Source organism: Pungitius pungitius, chromosome 3 (assembly GCF_949316345.1).
Source record: "Pungitius pungitius chromosome 3, fPunPun2.1, whole genome shotgun sequence".
NCBI lineage: Eukaryota > Metazoa > Chordata > Actinopteri > Perciformes > Gasterosteidae > Pungitius > Pungitius pungitius.
The window spans coordinates 26,344,649-26,363,368 of NC_084902.1; the positions used below are offsets into that span (position 1 = coordinate 26,344,649).

At 41.8% G+C, this 18,720-nt stretch overlaps 1 protein-coding gene across 1 annotated transcript in view; it reads left to right on the forward strand.

Annotated features, from left to right (window-relative positions):
- Nucleotides 1–18,720, forward strand: part of LOC119215366 (gamma-aminobutyric acid receptor subunit gamma-3-like) — a 52,640-nt gene that overhangs the window by 20,898 nt on the left and 13,022 nt on the right. Inside the window, exons 4-7 of the mRNA XM_037467471.2 lie at nt 9,314–9,405; nt 9,840–9,971; nt 12,784–12,866; nt 16,252–16,389. Of these exons, the coding sequence (XP_037323368.1) occupies nt 9,314–9,405; nt 9,840–9,971; nt 12,784–12,866; nt 16,252–16,389 (445 nt within the window). The remainder of the gene's footprint in view (nt 1–9,313; nt 9,406–9,839; nt 9,972–12,783; nt 12,867–16,251; nt 16,390–18,720) is intronic.

An 18,720-nucleotide genomic window follows, 5' to 3' on the forward strand; every position in this document is an offset into this window, starting at 1 on the left:
TAATTTTGTACCGCAGCAAGTTAAGGGCGTCATGTTACAAGATAGGATGCTAAGGGCTTTGTAATATATTATCCAGTATGTGAGTACTTTTACTTTTGGTACTTGTAGTGTATTTTGATGGCAACACTTTTGAAATGGCTCTTCTTACTAAAGTAAAAGTATTAGGCACCCAAGTATATTTAGTGCAAGTGCATTTATAGTGCACGTCCTACTGTGTAAGTGCTTTATACTTCAACTTGAAACGGAAGTCAACTTTTACCTTGTGGAGCCTCGGGTGGAGTCACGCTGCTGTTCCTCGCCTCGCTTTGTGAGAGAATACCAGGCTGTCAACTCGTACAGGGATCATCCAGGGATCATTATTAGCTTGACTGAACCATAATTCTGTCTTTTGAATACATCCAGTACGGCCGTCCACATTACTCCACATGAATGTGTTCACATTATTAATCTTTGAAGAGATTACAACCACAGCCAAGAGACAACGTCCCCGTTTGACAGATGCAATATTTCAAAGCAGCTGTGTGTATGTGTGAATTCTGTGCAATAAGTCCAAGACGAAGAAGACTCAGTGCATGCAGTTTCTTGTGTGTCCGTGTGTCTGTGTGAGTAGCGTTTTTTGTTGTAGGGACTGATAAAACTCACTGAACTACTGTCCCCTCGTCTTTGATCACTTCAGCTTATTGAGATCCTTTTATTTATTTATTTTGAGTTCTACTTCAAGCTCTGACGATGAAGACCACTTTCATTTAATGTTTTCACAAATCCTCCACCCATCCACCCTGGAGATGAAGGTTGTCCTTTGCAAAGACGAGCTAACCCAATGAGCGTACATAGCGCCAATGAAGGCATTAATCATTTCCTAATTGCTAGGACCGAGGAAGACAGCGAGAGGGACGGTGAGTCAGAGATGGAGAGGACGGATTGTTATCGTCGTTGGCACGCCATCGATCTAACTCGGCCCTCTGTCTTGTCGGTGCGGCGACCCGCCATTTGTTAGTCAGCCTGCCCGTGTCAAAGGTGATGTTACTGGCCCACAACGCAAAGCAGGTCTCAGCATTACAGCGACGCCCCACCTTTAATTTGGGATTGAGGGCCATCAATTCATGGCACATTTTTACATTTCACAGCAAGCAATCACCACTTTGATTATCTCTTTAGATGATATCGTGTTTTGGACTATCGTAGCAAGTTTGTTTTTTATTTCATTCTCTTCATTTTTCTAAACCGAAATTCTAAAATTGAGCTCCATTACAACCACTTCTGCAAATCTGGTAAAGCATATCCATGTTCCCCGGATAATAGCTCAACTATTGGATGGATCTCTAATGACATTCAGATCCGGCTTTCATGTCCCACTTGAGATGAAACCCTGTTCAAAGTAAAATACTCATACTACATTACTGAGATCAACATTGGTGGCATCTTGTGTAGTAGTTCCTATTCTGCAGATTTCAATACGCTAAACAAGTAAAGCGTTACTCTTGCATGGCAACAGCATGTTGACCAGCTGCCACCATCACAGTGCAAAGTGATTATAGAAACGATTTCTCCTCTTCTTCCTTGGCCAGAAACCAAAGCGCCAGTTTGTTCATATATTTCCGTGTGTTTCGCGCTACGACTCTTCACCTCCTCCCAAAACTTGAGTCTAATTCCGTCAGACCGATTGCATTGCTGGCATCTCAATCAGCGGTGATGGGATACTCTGTATCCTGCAGCTCCGCTCTGTGATTACGGTTGATAAAACAGGTGTGTTTTTGCATAAAAGCTCCACGGGACATTTCATTGACTTCTGATAAATGCATGTGCATGGCTGCTTTTAGACCATGTGTCTGAGGGCCCTTCTCGTGTTTATTCTTGCTTTGTTGATGCCTGCAAGTTCTGTTCCCCATGAAAATTGGCTCAACCTGTACATGCACTTAGTCAGAAAAAAAGAGTGCGGCCCTTAGGGCAGCAGCAACAAGGGAAGGACTCCATGAATAATTGAGTCCATAGAGATTGAGGGACACTTTGAACCTCCACTCTGAAAAGAAGGATAACGCTATTTTTGTGAAAGGGGACACTTACTTACAAGGTACACAAACAAGATTCACTAGAAGGTAGACATACTCTCGCTCAGCTCCGTCCGTCTGGATAGATGTTATAATAGCCCAGGGTAACCAATACCGACAGATCCACCGACCAATGAGGGCCGTGTGGTTTCGCTGCTATTCCAATGTCAATCACACACTCGGCGGTAGGGAGATCAGGCGTCCATGGCTCAGGAATGTGTTCCTTCATCCTGTGTGTGGCGATCTCTCTTTGATTTGTGCACACACTCGTGCGGGGGCGACGCACCAGAGGACGACCCTCTTCAGAAGAGACTCGTACTTCAATAGCTGGAGAATGTTTGTTTGTTCAAGAGTCGGTTTTATTCCAGCGTACAGATATTTTTAAAATTTGATTCAACTTTCATCCATCTAGAAAATGAGACTTATTGAAACTGAAGGAGGAGAGGAACTGTCTCAGAGTTGATCGAGGACGTTATTAGTCAATCGCAGTGGAAATTTGGCTGGATTCTGAAATATGTGCCTTCAAAACTGACTCTAGTTAAAATTCTTTGAATTTCCAAAGGATGTGAAAGATTCAGCTTGTACTGCCAAACCCTCACACTGTTGTTACCATCCAACTCAGCAGATTCCATTAGTTCTATGCAGCATTTTGCAACTTTGCAGCTCAGGTCCTCTCTCTCTCTCTCTCTCTCTCTCTGCCCCCGTTAGCATGAGCTTCGGCTGCAGCAGGCAACACTTTTTAATAAAGATCTGAAAATATGCATTTGATTCCATCTTTCCAATGCAGGAAGCCATAACCGCTACCAAAAGAACCCCATCGCATGCAGCCTCCGCCCCAGCGTCTATTACTTTTTAACATTCCTGTTAACGGTTAAACGGTTGATTATTAAAATCGTCGTTACGCCCGACCTAATTGCTGCGTATCCATTTTAATTACAATTCAATAAATGACGCAAAGCAAGTAAAACGCCACAGGCGGGGTCAGTCTCCGACATCATTGAGAGTCTGAATCAATTTAGTGCACAAAACACATGTTGGTTTCAGGATGAGTGGGATTGTCATTTCGATGGTACTCCACACGCTTGAGTTATAATGAGACGCTCTTGGATCTCTCTTGTTTAGTCCTTCCATCGTCTCTGCGCTGTGGTATTTTGGTAGCGTACAGAATGAAATGAAGAACAGAGAATTTAATTTCATATCTTCAGTCCTGTTTTTCCAGCTGTCAACTCGAGTATTCTTCACTTGACCTGCTTCCCTTCACTGTCATTACCACGGCATGTTTGGTAGCTGATGGTTCGATTGTTTTGGAGTGTGTGTGTGTGTGTGTGTGTGTGTGTGCGTGTGCGTGTGCGTGCGGGAGTAGTTGGAGGAGCTCAACCAAAGTAGATGTGCGCAGCAGCGTGATGGTAAATAAAACTAGAATATCCATAGGTACATAGGTACTAATAAAAAACCCACTGACCCTCAATATTTGGCCTTGTGGCCCGTTTGATGTTGGTTGTGTGTACGCATGGAGCCGTAGAATCATGGCGCACTCTGTGGCTATAAATGGCTTCTCAGCTTAGTAGGTTCATCACTGTGTGTGTATGTGTCACATTATTAGTGAATATAATTTTCTTTTCAGTTTTGAGATGCAGCTCATGAAGTGTATTTTGTGTCCTACTTCATTTTTTAGGCTCGCCGTAACGTAGATTTGAATCCAACGATCATGACAAAGAGAAAAGTAGCGCACTTTGAATCATAAATTATACATATCAGGCTCACCTCTTAATGTTTTTTGGGTGGTTGGGGGGGGGGGGGGGGGATTTTTCTCCACCTGGACCTCTGGGCTCCGCCTTCCTCCTCTTCTCTTCCCACTGTGCCTGACTCACCGACGCAGACCCCCACGCTCACTCTCTCTCTCAATTGCCCACTCTCTCTCACACACACACACACACACACACACACACACACACACACACACACAGGCGGTGTGTTGTTTTTTTACCTTTTTCTCCATGCTTGACCTTCAATGATGTGACTCATTTAGGTGCAGGGAAAGTGAGGCGGACAAGTCATAGGAAAAGGTTATTTGATTGGTGTGCAGAAGGTCGGACAAGTAAACTCAGAAGAAGAAAAAAAATGTCTGATGTGATCTCTATAAAAGGGTCACAACTGTTGAAAGCAGAGGCCACTCAGACGGGCCCCCAATGTCTCCACTTATTTCTCGTGCTAACAAACATACCCTTTGGATTTGAAATCTAAGCCCCATGCTTATGTCTAATTTAAAGTAGAAATGTTAAAACTAGTGTATAATGTAAAATAAATACTGCAGACTTTGATGGCCATATGTGTGTTTGAAGTGGATACCAATCATCAGTGCAACTGTGCATGACACAATCCACTCAGTTATTGATTAGCTGATAATGGCGATAACTCCACTTTTCCTCTTAAATCTTTCTTTTATCATTATTAGTATTTGTATTAACAAACTTTAGGAGCATTTAAGAAAGTCAAAATAATCTCTAGTAATAATCTCTGCTGCCCACGCGTCATTAGCAGCAGCAGCACCACTGGCCGAGTCAGGCTACCTCTGTTACCAGTACGATGAAAAGTGAATCCAAAAGAGACCCAGCCGTGGATGGTTCCTCAGGGCAGAAGCTCAGTGAAGCCCAGCGGACGGTTGGCGCCATCTCTGGTCTCACAAGCGGCTCGGTAGGCAAATCTCATCCTTTTTTTTGCCTCTTTTTTTATTTGATTCTTTGGTTGATCAAAACAAAGGCTTGTTTATGGGATTAGCGGCACACATATCCCGCGGTAACACTTATTTTTGTTTATTAGCCTTGTCAGAAGTTCATCGGCCCCGTAAGCGGAGGTTCGATGGTTACCCATGTAGCCTCTGTTATCGCCGTGAGGCCGCCCACGGGGTGCAGCAATGCATCATGGGTGAATGTGTTTATTTAAGTGGTGGATATGAGGGCTCTGAGAGTAGCACGGTGTATTTAAATATTGTTTATGCCGATAGCCGCGGAGAAGTTGACGGATAATTCGGAGAAATCAAACTCTCTTCTTGTTTATCTTTCTACTTCTAGAAAATGTAGTCCAGCGACCAATTTTCTAAGGTCTGGGAGATATAAATATTTCACTTATAAATATTTATACAAAACTATGCGGCATCGGTTTTGCCTGAAGAAATACATTAGTCAGTGATCTGTGCTTTAAGTTTGAGCTTTCCTCCACGGCAAAGCATAATATAATAAAATGCAAGATGGTGTTTTAGAGCTCGCTGGATTCTACTTAATCAGCAATGAGGCAGAGTAGAGGCCTTTATGAGGGAGTTGTTATGGTGAAATATTCATGGTAGGCTGACTAATTAAGAAAATAAGAACTCCAACCCTTTATTAAGTAAAAATCAGTCCAAGGTAAAGTACTTCTTATAATTAATTACTGTATAACGATGTTGTCTTCTGTGGTTATTTTAAAAGTAATTATCCTGTTTCAGAGTTTCACCAACAGGCCTGGTCAACCCTAAAATCCAAAATGACAAAACGTTGCAAATCAAAATTGGGTTATTGCAAAATAATTGCTGCAGTTAGTCTATTTTCTCACAGAGGCCAAGTGAGGAGTCCGCTTCGGTAACCTTTTAACTTGCACTTGTGCCTTTGATGAAAAGCTTTGTGTGGACAGAGATCCTTGAATCCATCGTAAGTCGCACTTACGATGGATTGGCACACAACACTAATTGGTACATTCATCGATCAGGATGTAATCATCATTCATCCTTTGTCTTCCAAACATTTGTCTTTCAAACATTTTCTCCTCTGCTAAAGGATCTTCTTAGAAGTCCTCCTCCGGGTACCGAGATCTAATCTTGACTCTTAGGGGAAATGTGATAATTCTAAGATTTTTTTCTTACAATTTCCTCACAAGGAGCAACTCATTGACCTAGAAAGCTTTGAAGATGAGCATATAATAAAGCAGGAGGCAATAGAGGTTCACATTGGATTTGAATTCAGCTAAGATCTTTCAATGCATAATATTCTTGTAAAAATCCAATGTTTTCTGCTTTTCTTTTCTGCTCTTTTTTCAATCGCATTTGTTCATGTCCAGATCGCATCAGATAACGAATGGAGAAATCGCTAGTAAAGAACGGACGACTCGATGAAATCATTGATTTTATAATATTGATAGAGAGCCTGTCATCACTAACCCAGACACTTTATTCAATGAAGGTTTGCAATCTGAAACAGTCATGCGGGAAGAAGCTTTCTGGCTCAGTGAGTGTGAAGATTTCAATCAGGCTCCCACTGAACCCAAAGTTATGAAGATACAAAGTATTAAGTTTCTTGCGCCCCACGGGAAACCCATTTTTTGGGGATGTGGGGAGTGTGTCTGAGTGGCGTCTGTAATTGGTGAGGAGCGATCGGCCTCCATGCAAAAATGATGAGGCCGGATAAGAAGGAATCTGTTTGTTTAGACGCAGTTCAAGTCGAGCAAACTAACTTCAGTCCGACGTGCTTTAATGTCAACTTCCTGTGGCTTTAGTATTGGATTTCCTATTATCGGAGTGGTATTTCCATTCCCCAGAGTGGGGGCAAATGTGTGTGCTTAAATTCTAAAGTTATGCTAACGTTTCCCTTCACATGCACACGAAAGAATGTTACCTGCCCTTTTGCCCTCTTCCAAGGAAGGGACTCGGACTCTCATTACACACAAAGAGCGCTTCCTCTTTGACCCTGTGACGTCGCTGGCTCTGTAAAACTTAGTTAGGGACGGAAGCAAAACAGTTTAAGGCCCAAGATCAATTATTTATGACCCAAAATAAGGAACTGGCACTTTAAATGTTGGATTTTCCCATTAGAACGTACACAAGTCACTGTTGGTTAGCTTGCCTTCAGGTTGGTGCTTTGTTGCTTCTCTCCCTTAACACCCCCGTTTTCTGACTTTGAAATGGGTGCCCAGGTGAATAAAGCAAACCTCTGTAGTTAAATTTAGTCTCGCAAAACTTGGCCTCATTGGCTAGTGACTAATGGCTTGTAGGTGCAGTCTCCCAAAGGACCCGGTCGAAGCACAAAGTCCCATTGTGCGTGGGTGGGGGCGGGGGGGTCATTTAACACTTTGTGGTCTGCAGCCTTATTTATTGGGACGCATGTCTCCGTATCATTATCATCCAAAGGTCGAGTGTGCCGACAGTAACCACGGGGATTGTGGCAACAGATGTATCAGGAAGGTCAGGTCCCGTCTGTCTGTTCATGGAAAAGGTCAAAGCAAAGTCAGAAAAGGAGGAACGCTGGTTAGAATCGTGATGTTTCTGCCGTGGGTTTGTGCAGCTTCACTTTAAATTAAGGGTCTTATGTCTGACTTACTGGACAAACTTTTGCCTTTTAAAGAAAAATGAAATCACGATCCGTCCTCTGTTACAATTTAGTCGATCCGTATTTTCTTTAAAAAGGATAATTCAGAATCGCTTAACAGTTCCTTTCGTTGCTACATTTCATATCGGCCCAAAGATTGTAAATGGCTTCCAAAGAGTTCTCACTGTTCTGACCTTATCTTTGAAGTAACAGTCCGCCTCGTTCTAAAGTGGACTTCCAGCTGATGTAGTGACCTTCTGCCTGCCTTGTTGGAGTCTTTCACTTCCTGTGAAAATCCCGTCATATTTCCCAACTGACTTCAGAGTATTAGAATGGGTTTCATAGCTCGACTGCTCACATTACTTCCACAGAATCACTGTGCGTGATTTCAACAATACATTGTATTCTTAAGCAAGTGTGCCACTGCAGTCCTGTTTAACTTGGAAAGGGGAGATTTTAATCTCCGGTGAATTTACTTGACTACATAGATGTTATATGCCTCAGCAAATGAGTGGGCTGCGTCCTGTCGTTACCATGAAAACAGGAGACTGTGTAGCTCTCTGCTCTCAGGTTAATTTAATGGTTTGTGTTTGTAAAGATTGTCTCCAGGTTGCAGACGGCGGGGCTTCACAGACAGTTACAGGCTGACTTTATCTTTTGCGATGCTAGAATGTCTTTTCGTATTAGTGTCGCTGAAAGGGTTTGGTGGTGTTTTCTGCACTTTTGCCCCCTAAAACCTAACTCGTGGAATTGAAGTTGATCTTCATAGTAAAAAAAAAAGGTAAGTCAACATTACAGTGTGAATAACCGAGAAAATGGAGAAACGTACGGCACTTTTAAATGGACATTTTCATTTGAAATCTCTAGCAGGCAGCGCAGTCGATAAAAGCAAAGCTATTTGTTACCACAGCAAAACGGAAGTATCTCATCACCAGAGTACTACGAGCGTGAAGTACTACGAGCGTGAAGTACCACTTAAAGCGTCACACAGCATTGGTGCAGCCCACTAGCTACCAAACAACCAGTGCGTGCGGGAGAACTATCGACAAACCAAAGAAGAACGATGCGTTCCTAGAACGGCACTGAATGAGGCGCGAGGAGGAAGTACATGAGGAGTGGATAAAAATGTGTCTTTACTTTAACCTGCATCACTGAAATTGTTTTTTATTTCCACAGTCTTTACAGAGTGAAAAGTCCTTTTTTTTGCTAGACCACTTTAGCTCACTAACAGGAGCCCTCACTACTGAACACATGCTGCATCATTTGTAAACTAATGCAACCACAACGTTAACATTTCATCTTAGTAGTGCAGCAACAGTAGTGTGGTGCCATTGGGAGTGTAAGGATTGGGTGAGTTAAGACAGCTAGTTGGCCACATGTCAGCAGAACCCACATCTTCGCAAATTCAAGATGATGGTAAATGAGCGTCACACTCGCTGGGGGACATTTAGCCTTCATTTGGATGCATGGTCTCCAAAGGGACGTTCTCTGAGATGCCTGCTTACCTTAAGTCACTTGGCAGATAAATCTGCGAGCAAACCGAGCTATATACGCTATATATGTCTGTCTATGTATACATTTTTTTCTATTATAAAATAAAGGTGGTGAAAAAGGTCATTAAAATCTATATATTGTGTAATGAAAATAATGATTTTGTGTCAAACCTCGTCACAATTAGAAGATGAGTCAATATTGAGGTGAGAAGTGCTGAAGTAAAAAAATTCTGCAATGGGTCAATTAAATTTCCATATGAAAGCATAACGTGTGCTTGAGTGCTGCTGTAGTATTTCCTTTTGATCTGGTCACATCAGCTCCAGCACAAAGACCGGACCGAGGCTGCTCAGCGTGCACAATTCCTCCGTCTCCTCCGCTCTGTGCTGCTCTACAAAGGCTCCTCCGATCAATATATTGAGTCTGCCTTTCTCTCGCCAGGAGTACCAGATCGATATTATCTTCGCCCAGACCTGGGTGGACACCCGTCTGCGGTTCAACAGCAGCAGCAGTAGGCGACTAACCCTCAACAGGTATGCTGGGTTTACTGTGGATATACAGCTGGACTTTTAAATCCCTCACATGTCAGCCGTGCTGGTTTCCATCGAGAATCACACCATTTTACGTTCAACTATGTTTTTTTGTTTTTTTAAATGTACTCAGCTCTGAGACACCACTGTGACAATTTCTTTCCACTGCAACAACTATTGTGTTACAACATTTTCATACTGTGAATATCTCATTGGAGAAGCATATTCGTCTCACTCGCGGGAAGAGGCCTGTAATTAATGGAACAAATTGATTGATGTACTTGGTTTTCAGGCTGTTGCCTGGGTATTTTATTATCCTCTTATTGGGAGGTGAATCTGCTTCATACATTTCAGTCAAATAAGGAATTGTATAACCCCCCCATCCCTTCTCTCTTTGTCTCGCCGTGTCTCTTTTTGTCTGCTTCTTGTTCAACCAGCAATATGGTCGGCTTGATCTGGCTGCCCGACACCATCTTTAGGAATTCCAAGAACGCCGACTCCCACTGGATCACCACGCCCAACCAGTTGCTCCGGATCTGGAACAATGGAAAAGTGCTCTACACGCTGAGGTACATGACACGAAAACACGCAAACAACAAAGACCTCAGTGTAGAGATCCAACAAGGTGGCGGACACAGGGAGTCAATGGCATATCTGGTATATCAATGAAATAGTAGGACAACAAAACATGTTTTTAAGTCTTCAGAATTTAACCTCAACTAGAAACCATTTAATTATGAAATAGACAATATGAACATTGAGAACCTGTACGTCACCCCAGATTGTGAATCATTTGAACATGGATTTCACTTTTAGCTTCCTGTCGTCTCAGAAGTCACCGTCGTCCTCATTAATAGGCAAATTATTGCTGCATTTTGCCAATTAATTCAAGCTGCAGTCATCTAAAATTCATGCCCCTCTCAGTAGTTTTCAATAGTGATCAAAACACATAGATCTGTAAATTCCCATCTTGTTAGGGGTTGCACAAGTCTGTCTGTCCACATCAAAGTACCCACTTCTTGTCCTTAAAGTTCCAGAAAACTGTTTCAAATCACACAGGTGGATGATTACACCACAGCATTTTCTGCGTGTACACTTTAACATCACACAGGTCAACAAAAAAACATACGTGTAAAATCAAATACATTTTCCCCAATGATGGTTATTCTCAATTGAAGTCTTGCAAAGCCATGCTTTACCTCCGCAAAGAAGAAAATAAACTCCCATTGCACCATGATAACATGTCACGTGTTCCTGCTGGTTGGATTCTGCTAGTCGACAATAAAAACCCACCTGGGATTGGATGGGTCGGGTTCTTTTTATATTTGAGTGGCATCTGGTTTGATGAACTCTCAAACTCTGACATGAACTTTTTCCTGTTTGAGGATCCAACTGCACCTGCGTACTCCGAATTTCAAACTAGACCTTGTTCGAAAAGCAAACACGACCATAGAAGTGTTTGCTTTTGCAGCCCTTGGAGGAACAGATGCACAGGTCAGCAGGTTTGCTCTGATCCCGTCTTGTGGACTCAAATCAATCCAATGAAGGTGAACCAGAAGGACTGTAAGAAGAAGTTAATTCTAAAAATGACTTAAAATCAAGCTCATTGAATGATTTGCGGTGTTTTAACGGCAATAACAATTTCAACTAACCAAGGTTAGAACTGCTGCTGCACTTATAGATATATGATTAAGAACAATGGCTCTAATGATTACGTGCAGTATCCCCAATTGTGATAACAGATAAAGTTTTTAGTATTTAGTAGTTTAGTAGCACATTGTGGTAGACGCAGTAAGCAGCCAGCTGGTGAACATAGTGGCACATTTAGCAGTTAAAGTTGTGCTCTTACCTAACGGCTCCTTTTATTTCATTATAAGCGTTTTGTTTACATTGCTTGCCTCCCTTTGTGTGATGCAAATAAAAAATGTAGTTTTTAAAAGGCTTGAATTGCACAAATAAAGATTAAAGGATGTGTTCGATATGTTGGAGCTCACTAAAATGAGAGTCAACACTATAATCTCGTGCATCAGGTGGCCAGAAACACCAAATTAATGCGAATGTTGTTCAAACGGGCAACTCTATGCAAGCATTTTTGCCTCAAAAGCTCTTTAAGTTGATCTCTTTCAGTATCAATGCAGTGGCAACAATGTGCAGACTAAAGATGGGCTACTTCATACTGTAGATCTGTTATGGTTTTATGACTTAGATTTCTGGCTTATTGGCTTCCATGATCACATATAGTATATAGTTATTTAAATAGCTGCTTATATTAAAAAATATGTTGCAATAAAAACATCCATTTGAATCCACTACCTTGGTTTGGTCTTTCAAAGCATTGCCCATTAATAGACAAACTACTGCTAGTACAATACTTTTTTTTACAACCAATCAGCGGTTTAGTTTTGGTGTTGAAAAATGAAAACATGCTCTCTCAAGATCTTCCTCTTAACTGCCACAGCTTCCCACTGAATGTTTCTCTTTTAATAGCTTATTTCTCTTTTGCTAATGCGTGCCTCAGTGATGAATTATAAAATGATTGTTTCATTAAAAGCATATTAAATCTGAAAGAGGCGTATGTTTGGAGGCGTATTTGCATTGAGCGATCACACTCGCTCACCTCGGCTCTGCACTCTTGACCATATTTGGTCTTACTGGCTCTCGACAGGGAAGGAATATTATGCAAATTGGGGCTGCACAGTACATCATCTGCACTTTGTTCACCTACAAACAAGACGAGCGAGACGAGCCGCTTTCCTGCTTTGAATTATGATCCCGTTGTTTCAGTCGAAATGGGTGAATGAGAAACTGTGCCCCAGACACACACAACACAGCACAGATCAAAAATAAAATAAAATTTTCAGGATGGTATCATTTTTACACCCATCGTGTCCAGGGATATTAAAAATCATTTAAAGATTAATTGCAAGTAACAAGCGGAGATGTATATTTAGTCTGATTCCTTTTTTTCATTTCAAACTAATCCCCTGTGTCTTTGTGCTCACCGTTGCTTTCCCAGAACATCTGGTGTATTGACTTGTCCAGTGATCATAGCTAAGTACTACTGCTTCTAGAAGCTTACACGCCTCGGGGCCCTGACCCGTGAGTTAATGCCGTCTTCGACAGAAAACATGTCTGACGCTGATGATTAAGCAGTTCTGTCATTTTGAGGGATTTCGCACATCAACAATGCAACCAAGTGGGTTTCTGCTCCATCTGGTTGGAAGCCAGCGCTCCATATAGTGCAGTGTGCATCATGTGACCCAAGCCGTGAGGAATTCTGTGCATTCATATCATGCACTTCAAGGGCCGAGAAAATGAAACCTGTAAAAAAGCATTTCTTCTCTCCCTCTCTCTCTCACCCCCCCACCCACCCCTCTTCAGGATGACCATCAATGCAGAATGCCAGCTGCAACTCCATAATTTCCCAATGGACGAACACTCCTGTCCCCTCGTCTTCTCCAGCTGTGAGTTTTGGCAATAGCATAACACATGCACACACTAATCCACAAATAAGCCGATATTCATGCGTTGCTGTTCCTATACACGGAGCACCCTCAAGTATGACGACCGATTTACAGACGTGTCAAATTTTCAGAATTGATACAAAAGACATAAAACAAACTGAGACAAATTTTGAAATGTATGTATATATACATTCTGAATATAACAGAAAGCAAATGTAAATAGGGCAGGATTGGGGTTACATCTCTTCAGCAGCAGTATTTCTGATCCCTTTATATAGACAGCATTAAATAAAACGTGTGAATAATCATTTCCTTCTCATCTTGAGACCCAATAGGCTCACACTTATCAATATTTCTCTGCTGGAAAAACCCAAATCCAAAACCAATCCAACACTTCCCACGCTGGACCAGAGTCACAAGCGACACCTAAGTTTCTCACTGACGGCTGTTTCATCAGCTTTAGCTCTAGGACAGAACCTCCCGTCTAGTTTATCGCTTCATTTAGGTTGGTCAAAGGAACTATTTTCTATCAACACATCAACCCCCCTCCCCATACCCCCCCAAACCTGTTGCAACTTATCTGAGGAGATTAAAACTGAAATGGAAATAAATTGAAACTGATTACCTCAGCCCTAATACAAAGTGTCTATGTTCTTACTCATTTAAGTGGTTTCGAGCCAGAATCTGTGGCATGATGACTGCATTAGCACTACTAACGGCTTGATGCTGGCGTGAAATTGGAGTCCCCAAAACGTTTATAGTCCCATTAACTGGTGGCTTATGAAATTACCCCCTCCTACCTAAAAAGCACCAAAGTGTCATTAGATGTATCTATGACCGGTCATTCTGATGGACCGGACATCTTCCAGTGCTCCACATGATATAATTAAGGTTCTAATCATTACCTGATGCGCCTACAGATGGCAGCATTTATCACAGGCCATTGTACGACCTGCCCGTGTCCGCATGGAGTTCGGTTAATTACGGGACTATTTTCACATCAGAGTGTGATGAGAGCGGAAGTCCCTGCACACTGTTGGTAGTGAAAGAGCTATTGAGCTCAAATGGGCTTCCATTATGTCTCTGCTCTCAATGACAGGATTTTCAGTAATAACTCAAACCGGCCTGATGGACATTTTTCTTTGTCTGTAGCTGCAACGCAGATCTTCAGCTTTTGATTCAGAGCCGTAATGTTTTTGTATTTCTGCTGAAACTGAATAATTCCAATTAATTGATCAAACATATTGAGATTTTAAATTAATTTAGCAGCGTACTGTGTATTTTAGATTTGGCCTTGCAACAAAAGTGATGCTATCAATCATGAATAATGAATACAAATGCAGATGGATATTTTATTTGCTGAATGAGGACGTCTTTGGAATGATATTGAGAAAGGGGGCTTTATTTCAGAACTAGACTTCTTGTTAAGCCACAGTTGGCTACACACAATATTCATGGATTGAAGTTCCTTAGACATCATTTCAGTTATCTGACAGAATGCTTTTGGATGCTTTGCACACCAGGGTGATAATGAAGCCCTTCATGCTTCCCACTGCCCAAACCCCATGACCTTTCTCACCAGCTGTAACTGCTATCGACCTCTCCTACTACTGATAGCGAGTTTCTGTTAAATCCATTATGATACTGTAAAGGCCCTCATGCACGTATCTGTATCTTCATCATGAAGCAAACCAAAAACCATTTGCATGCTGTTTCATTAATAACTGTATAAGCATGATGAATGCCTCGATGACCTATCTAATTCATCCTTCATATGTTTTGATAGCAGATGTTTACGTGGAGGTTTTGAATTCATGACTTTTTTTCATTTCAAGTCTAATACATTAGGAGACACTTCTCTGGTGAGCTGAGTATAGAAAACTAAAAGTGTGATTACACAGAGCCATCCAGTTATCCACACCACAGGCACAGCCGCAATCACTTCAAACCTAAAGAACACCCGCCATGTTGCTGTACTAGTTGCATATTTACATTCTTAGTGCACATACCATTACATACGAGTCAAATACAAGTCATTCTGAAAATTCAGTCCATGATTGATCTCTTGCTGCGTGCTAGGAACGGCAAAACCTGTAAAGTTTTCAGTACTTCTTTTATTCTGTGTCCATCATTTGAAAGCTACAAGAATGACTAATTATTAAAAAGTGTGAAAGCTTTTATCATAATTTAGCTCACTACATATATAGATCAAATGTAAAGTGTGTGTACAGTTTGTGGGTGAAAAATGTTCCTGAAGCAATTCCCTCGAGTTAAGTTTCTGTGTATTGTTTTCAATGAGGTTAGCTCAAAGGCTCACTTAAGGTGGACTGACATTTAAGGTGGACCAGCCATGAAATATGTCCCCTATTAAGACGTCACGAATGGAAATTGTCTTTCCAAATTTGAGACGATGAGAAAGGCTTTTGAGTCGGAATTATCCTCATCATGTAAATTCTCGCCTCGACAGCCCTGAAATGCGTTTTTTATAGTTAAACGGCATGTAGGTTCCCCAAATGTTGTAAAGGAACAGATGTTTTAAATAGCTGAAAGGTAAATACCCCTAGCGTCAAAGTTGGGAAACAGATTGTTTGTAATAGCTGCAGTAGCTCTGTGGCTTACTAGATTTCCCAACGCATGAAATAAGGAAGGTTCAAATATTAATTTGCTATGATTCCCTCTTATCTCTACACACATGATGTTCTTTTGAAGCACACACGTAACAGGACTTTGTTTACAGCGATGTGGCAGACGTTGAGATAATTTGTGATATTTCCCTCCAGGATAGACAAGGCCAATATTAGAGGCAAAGCCAACAGAAGAGGGTGGTTTATATTGGTGTGGAAGAACATGTGGCTTCAGGGAGCTTTTAACGGGAGGAAAGATGAGGAGCTTTAAAAAAATACTGGTAAAATAATGATAATACTGTTTGCAGTGGATAATGTACCAACACAACAAGAGAATTATGATTGCAATAATGTTTTCCCTCTAATGTTGCTGTTTGGGGACAAAAAGATGTCATATATGTGATTGGTCCTCTTGTTTATAAATGTCTGTCCTCTAAATGTGACTATTTAAATAATTACGTCTGATTTGCAGGCTCAACGATTCCTGCTCATTATTGCAGTCACTTGTTTAAAAAAACAAAACTATATATTCATATATCTACTTTTCAAATGAGCCTAGCTTCTTATTTACATTAGCATAGACATCCTTGGCGCTGCATTGTCTTGTGTTTATCTGCTTCTCCCTCTGCGAAGATCAGCGGCTCGAGCGTTTAAGTCATGCACACAATAACGACAGCATTTATCCTTCCCACGGTCTTCTTCTCTCGCCATGCGTCTTTTTTTTCTATCACACTTTTGACTGGCCCTCTGTGTGTTTCCAGACGGCTACCCTCGAGACGAGATTGTGTACAAGTGGAGCCGGAACTCTGTGGAGACTTCAGACCAGAAGTACTGGAGGCTTTACCAGTTTGACTTCATGGGGCTCCGAAACACAACAGATGTGCTCACAACAACAGCAGGTAGGAAGGACGGCGAGGAAAGGTCGACCGCTAATAATAATAATATGAAACGTTGTTAATCCCTTCAGGGAAGCTGTTTTCACCTCCTCTCTCCCTGTAGTGGAGGTCAAAGGTCAGGTCAGCGCTGCATGCTGCATCGGCTTGCTGTTCGGCAGGCTTCAAAATAAAACTTCCGAGCTGCTTGACTACCTCGGTGCCCGAAGCTTTGCACAGGTTAACATTAGCATCGTGCACATAAATGTAATCATAAAACTACCAGCTCAAAGCTCCTGAGTATTCCCTCTGGGTGCAAGGGCAAATAGGCTTCTCCGCTGACATTAATCACCAAGATTAAAAAGGAAGTTTAATTATTCACTCCTTTTCCTTTTTCCGAATGCTTTCAGCCGGGTTATACATCCTTGTGATCTTTGAAGACTTCATTGAAGTGTGTTTGGAAGGCACACAGAAATGTTGTTGCTGCAGCAGGTGCCCGTAATTAAACCCTCAACTGGCACGGCGATGGACAAGATCTTAATGAATTCTTAATGCTTTCACATGGCAGATTGTAACAGTTTATTAAGCGGAGCATTATGAATGAGGGAGATAGTGAAAGAGCATGACACAGCAATTGTTAACCCCTCTTAACCTTGCTTATGAGTTGCATAATCCTTCTAGTTTGTGCCATACGGTCTTTTGTCTTTGGTGCTCGGGTCTGTTTAATGCCACCTAATTCGGCTCTCAGCTGAACCGCCCATCATGAATATTTGAGGAACAGGAGTTCTCCGCACGGTTGGGAAGGAGATAAGAAGGAGTGGTTTTACATCATTAAGTTGAGTGGAAGTTAATTGTATAGCTTCATTTTGCAAAATGTTGTAGCGCGCTAGTGTTTGAGTTCACAAATTATGTTTAAATTAAATATATACTTCTTAACCAGTCAAAATCGGTTCAACTACTAAACCCATTTCTGTGCATCGGGTTTAATCTAATAAGACCTTTTGTTTGATCACGCCAACCGAAAGGTCACTGAAGAGCATCCCGAGGCATTGAGAGCCTTATAAATGACTTCTGGTCTCCGGCTACATTGTCATAACACAGCGAGATGCTAAAAAGTAACGGCAGAACCTACACATCTACCTCACGCTGTTAGAGAAATTAGCAGTTTTTCCCATTTATTACCTAGTTCCTCTTTCTGTTTCACTTTGCCGGCTCTGTCTCCACACGCATGATGATTAGATCCTAGGCTAAAAATACCGATCATTAATTTACATCAAGACAAACTGTGAATGTGCTGCGATTATCTCCCCTTACTTCCTTCTCTCTCTGTCTCCTAACTCTAGCTTTATGCTGCGTCGCTCATAGACACATGAGAGATGGGGCGGTTTTAATGAGGACAGAGTGGCCACAGCGCCACCGGGGATCCCCGCCGCAGATCCTCCGTCGTTATCAATTCATCGCCGTTCTTTTCAAAAGACCACAGCGCGGAATCCCAAACACTTTAGTGCTCTGTTATACTACGCCCTCGCAAATTCCCCCAAAAGCTCCCATTATGCCCCCCCCCCCCTGCCGTTACATAACAGACATGCTGATCCGTCTTTTTCTTTCTTTACCCTGGAAATTCTTCAGATGCCTGTTGCCAGGGATCTGTTGTGAAATGGCTGACAATACCATGCCTTGTTTTTTTAATTCCATCGTGGGTCACAAGACTGACATTCAATTAGAAGGTTCTTCTCAGCTCCTTTTTATCGTACTCACTAACCTGCAGCTGGCCACTTCAAAATCAGGGGTACAAGTGACAGTTCCAGGCATGCCGACATCATAAAAGAAAAGCATCATTTGTCCAAACATCTAGCGTCTAGCCTTTCACATTTTGAAGATTTGCACAGGAGATGCTCACTCATGGCTGTAATATGGGTTTTGTGTAGGTCATATCCTTTATTTATAATCCCAAACCAGACACTAGCACACCCAATTGTGTTTTATTTTGCATTTGAAGCAAAGATCTCTTTCAAATTTCATACAAAGCTCAAAATAAACAGTGTGTCGCATAGATCTGTCAAGCCATTTTTTAACCCCCGAGTCAGATAATAAACCTGCTGTCTCCTCCTAACAAATTGTTTGTAGTGAATGTCTATCATCATATTTATTTTTAATCTGCAAGGGGCCATTCTGAACAGTCGCTTAAGAATAATATATGCCAAACCGAAAAACCTCTGTGTACACGTTGATCACGTAAATCCGAGTCAGCGTGCAGAGAACCGCTACGCGCTCACATTTAGACAAACGCTCCTCTGCAGTGTCACCACGACCTGGCGCTCATTTCATTGCACCTGCTGATTAAAATGGCCATTTCAA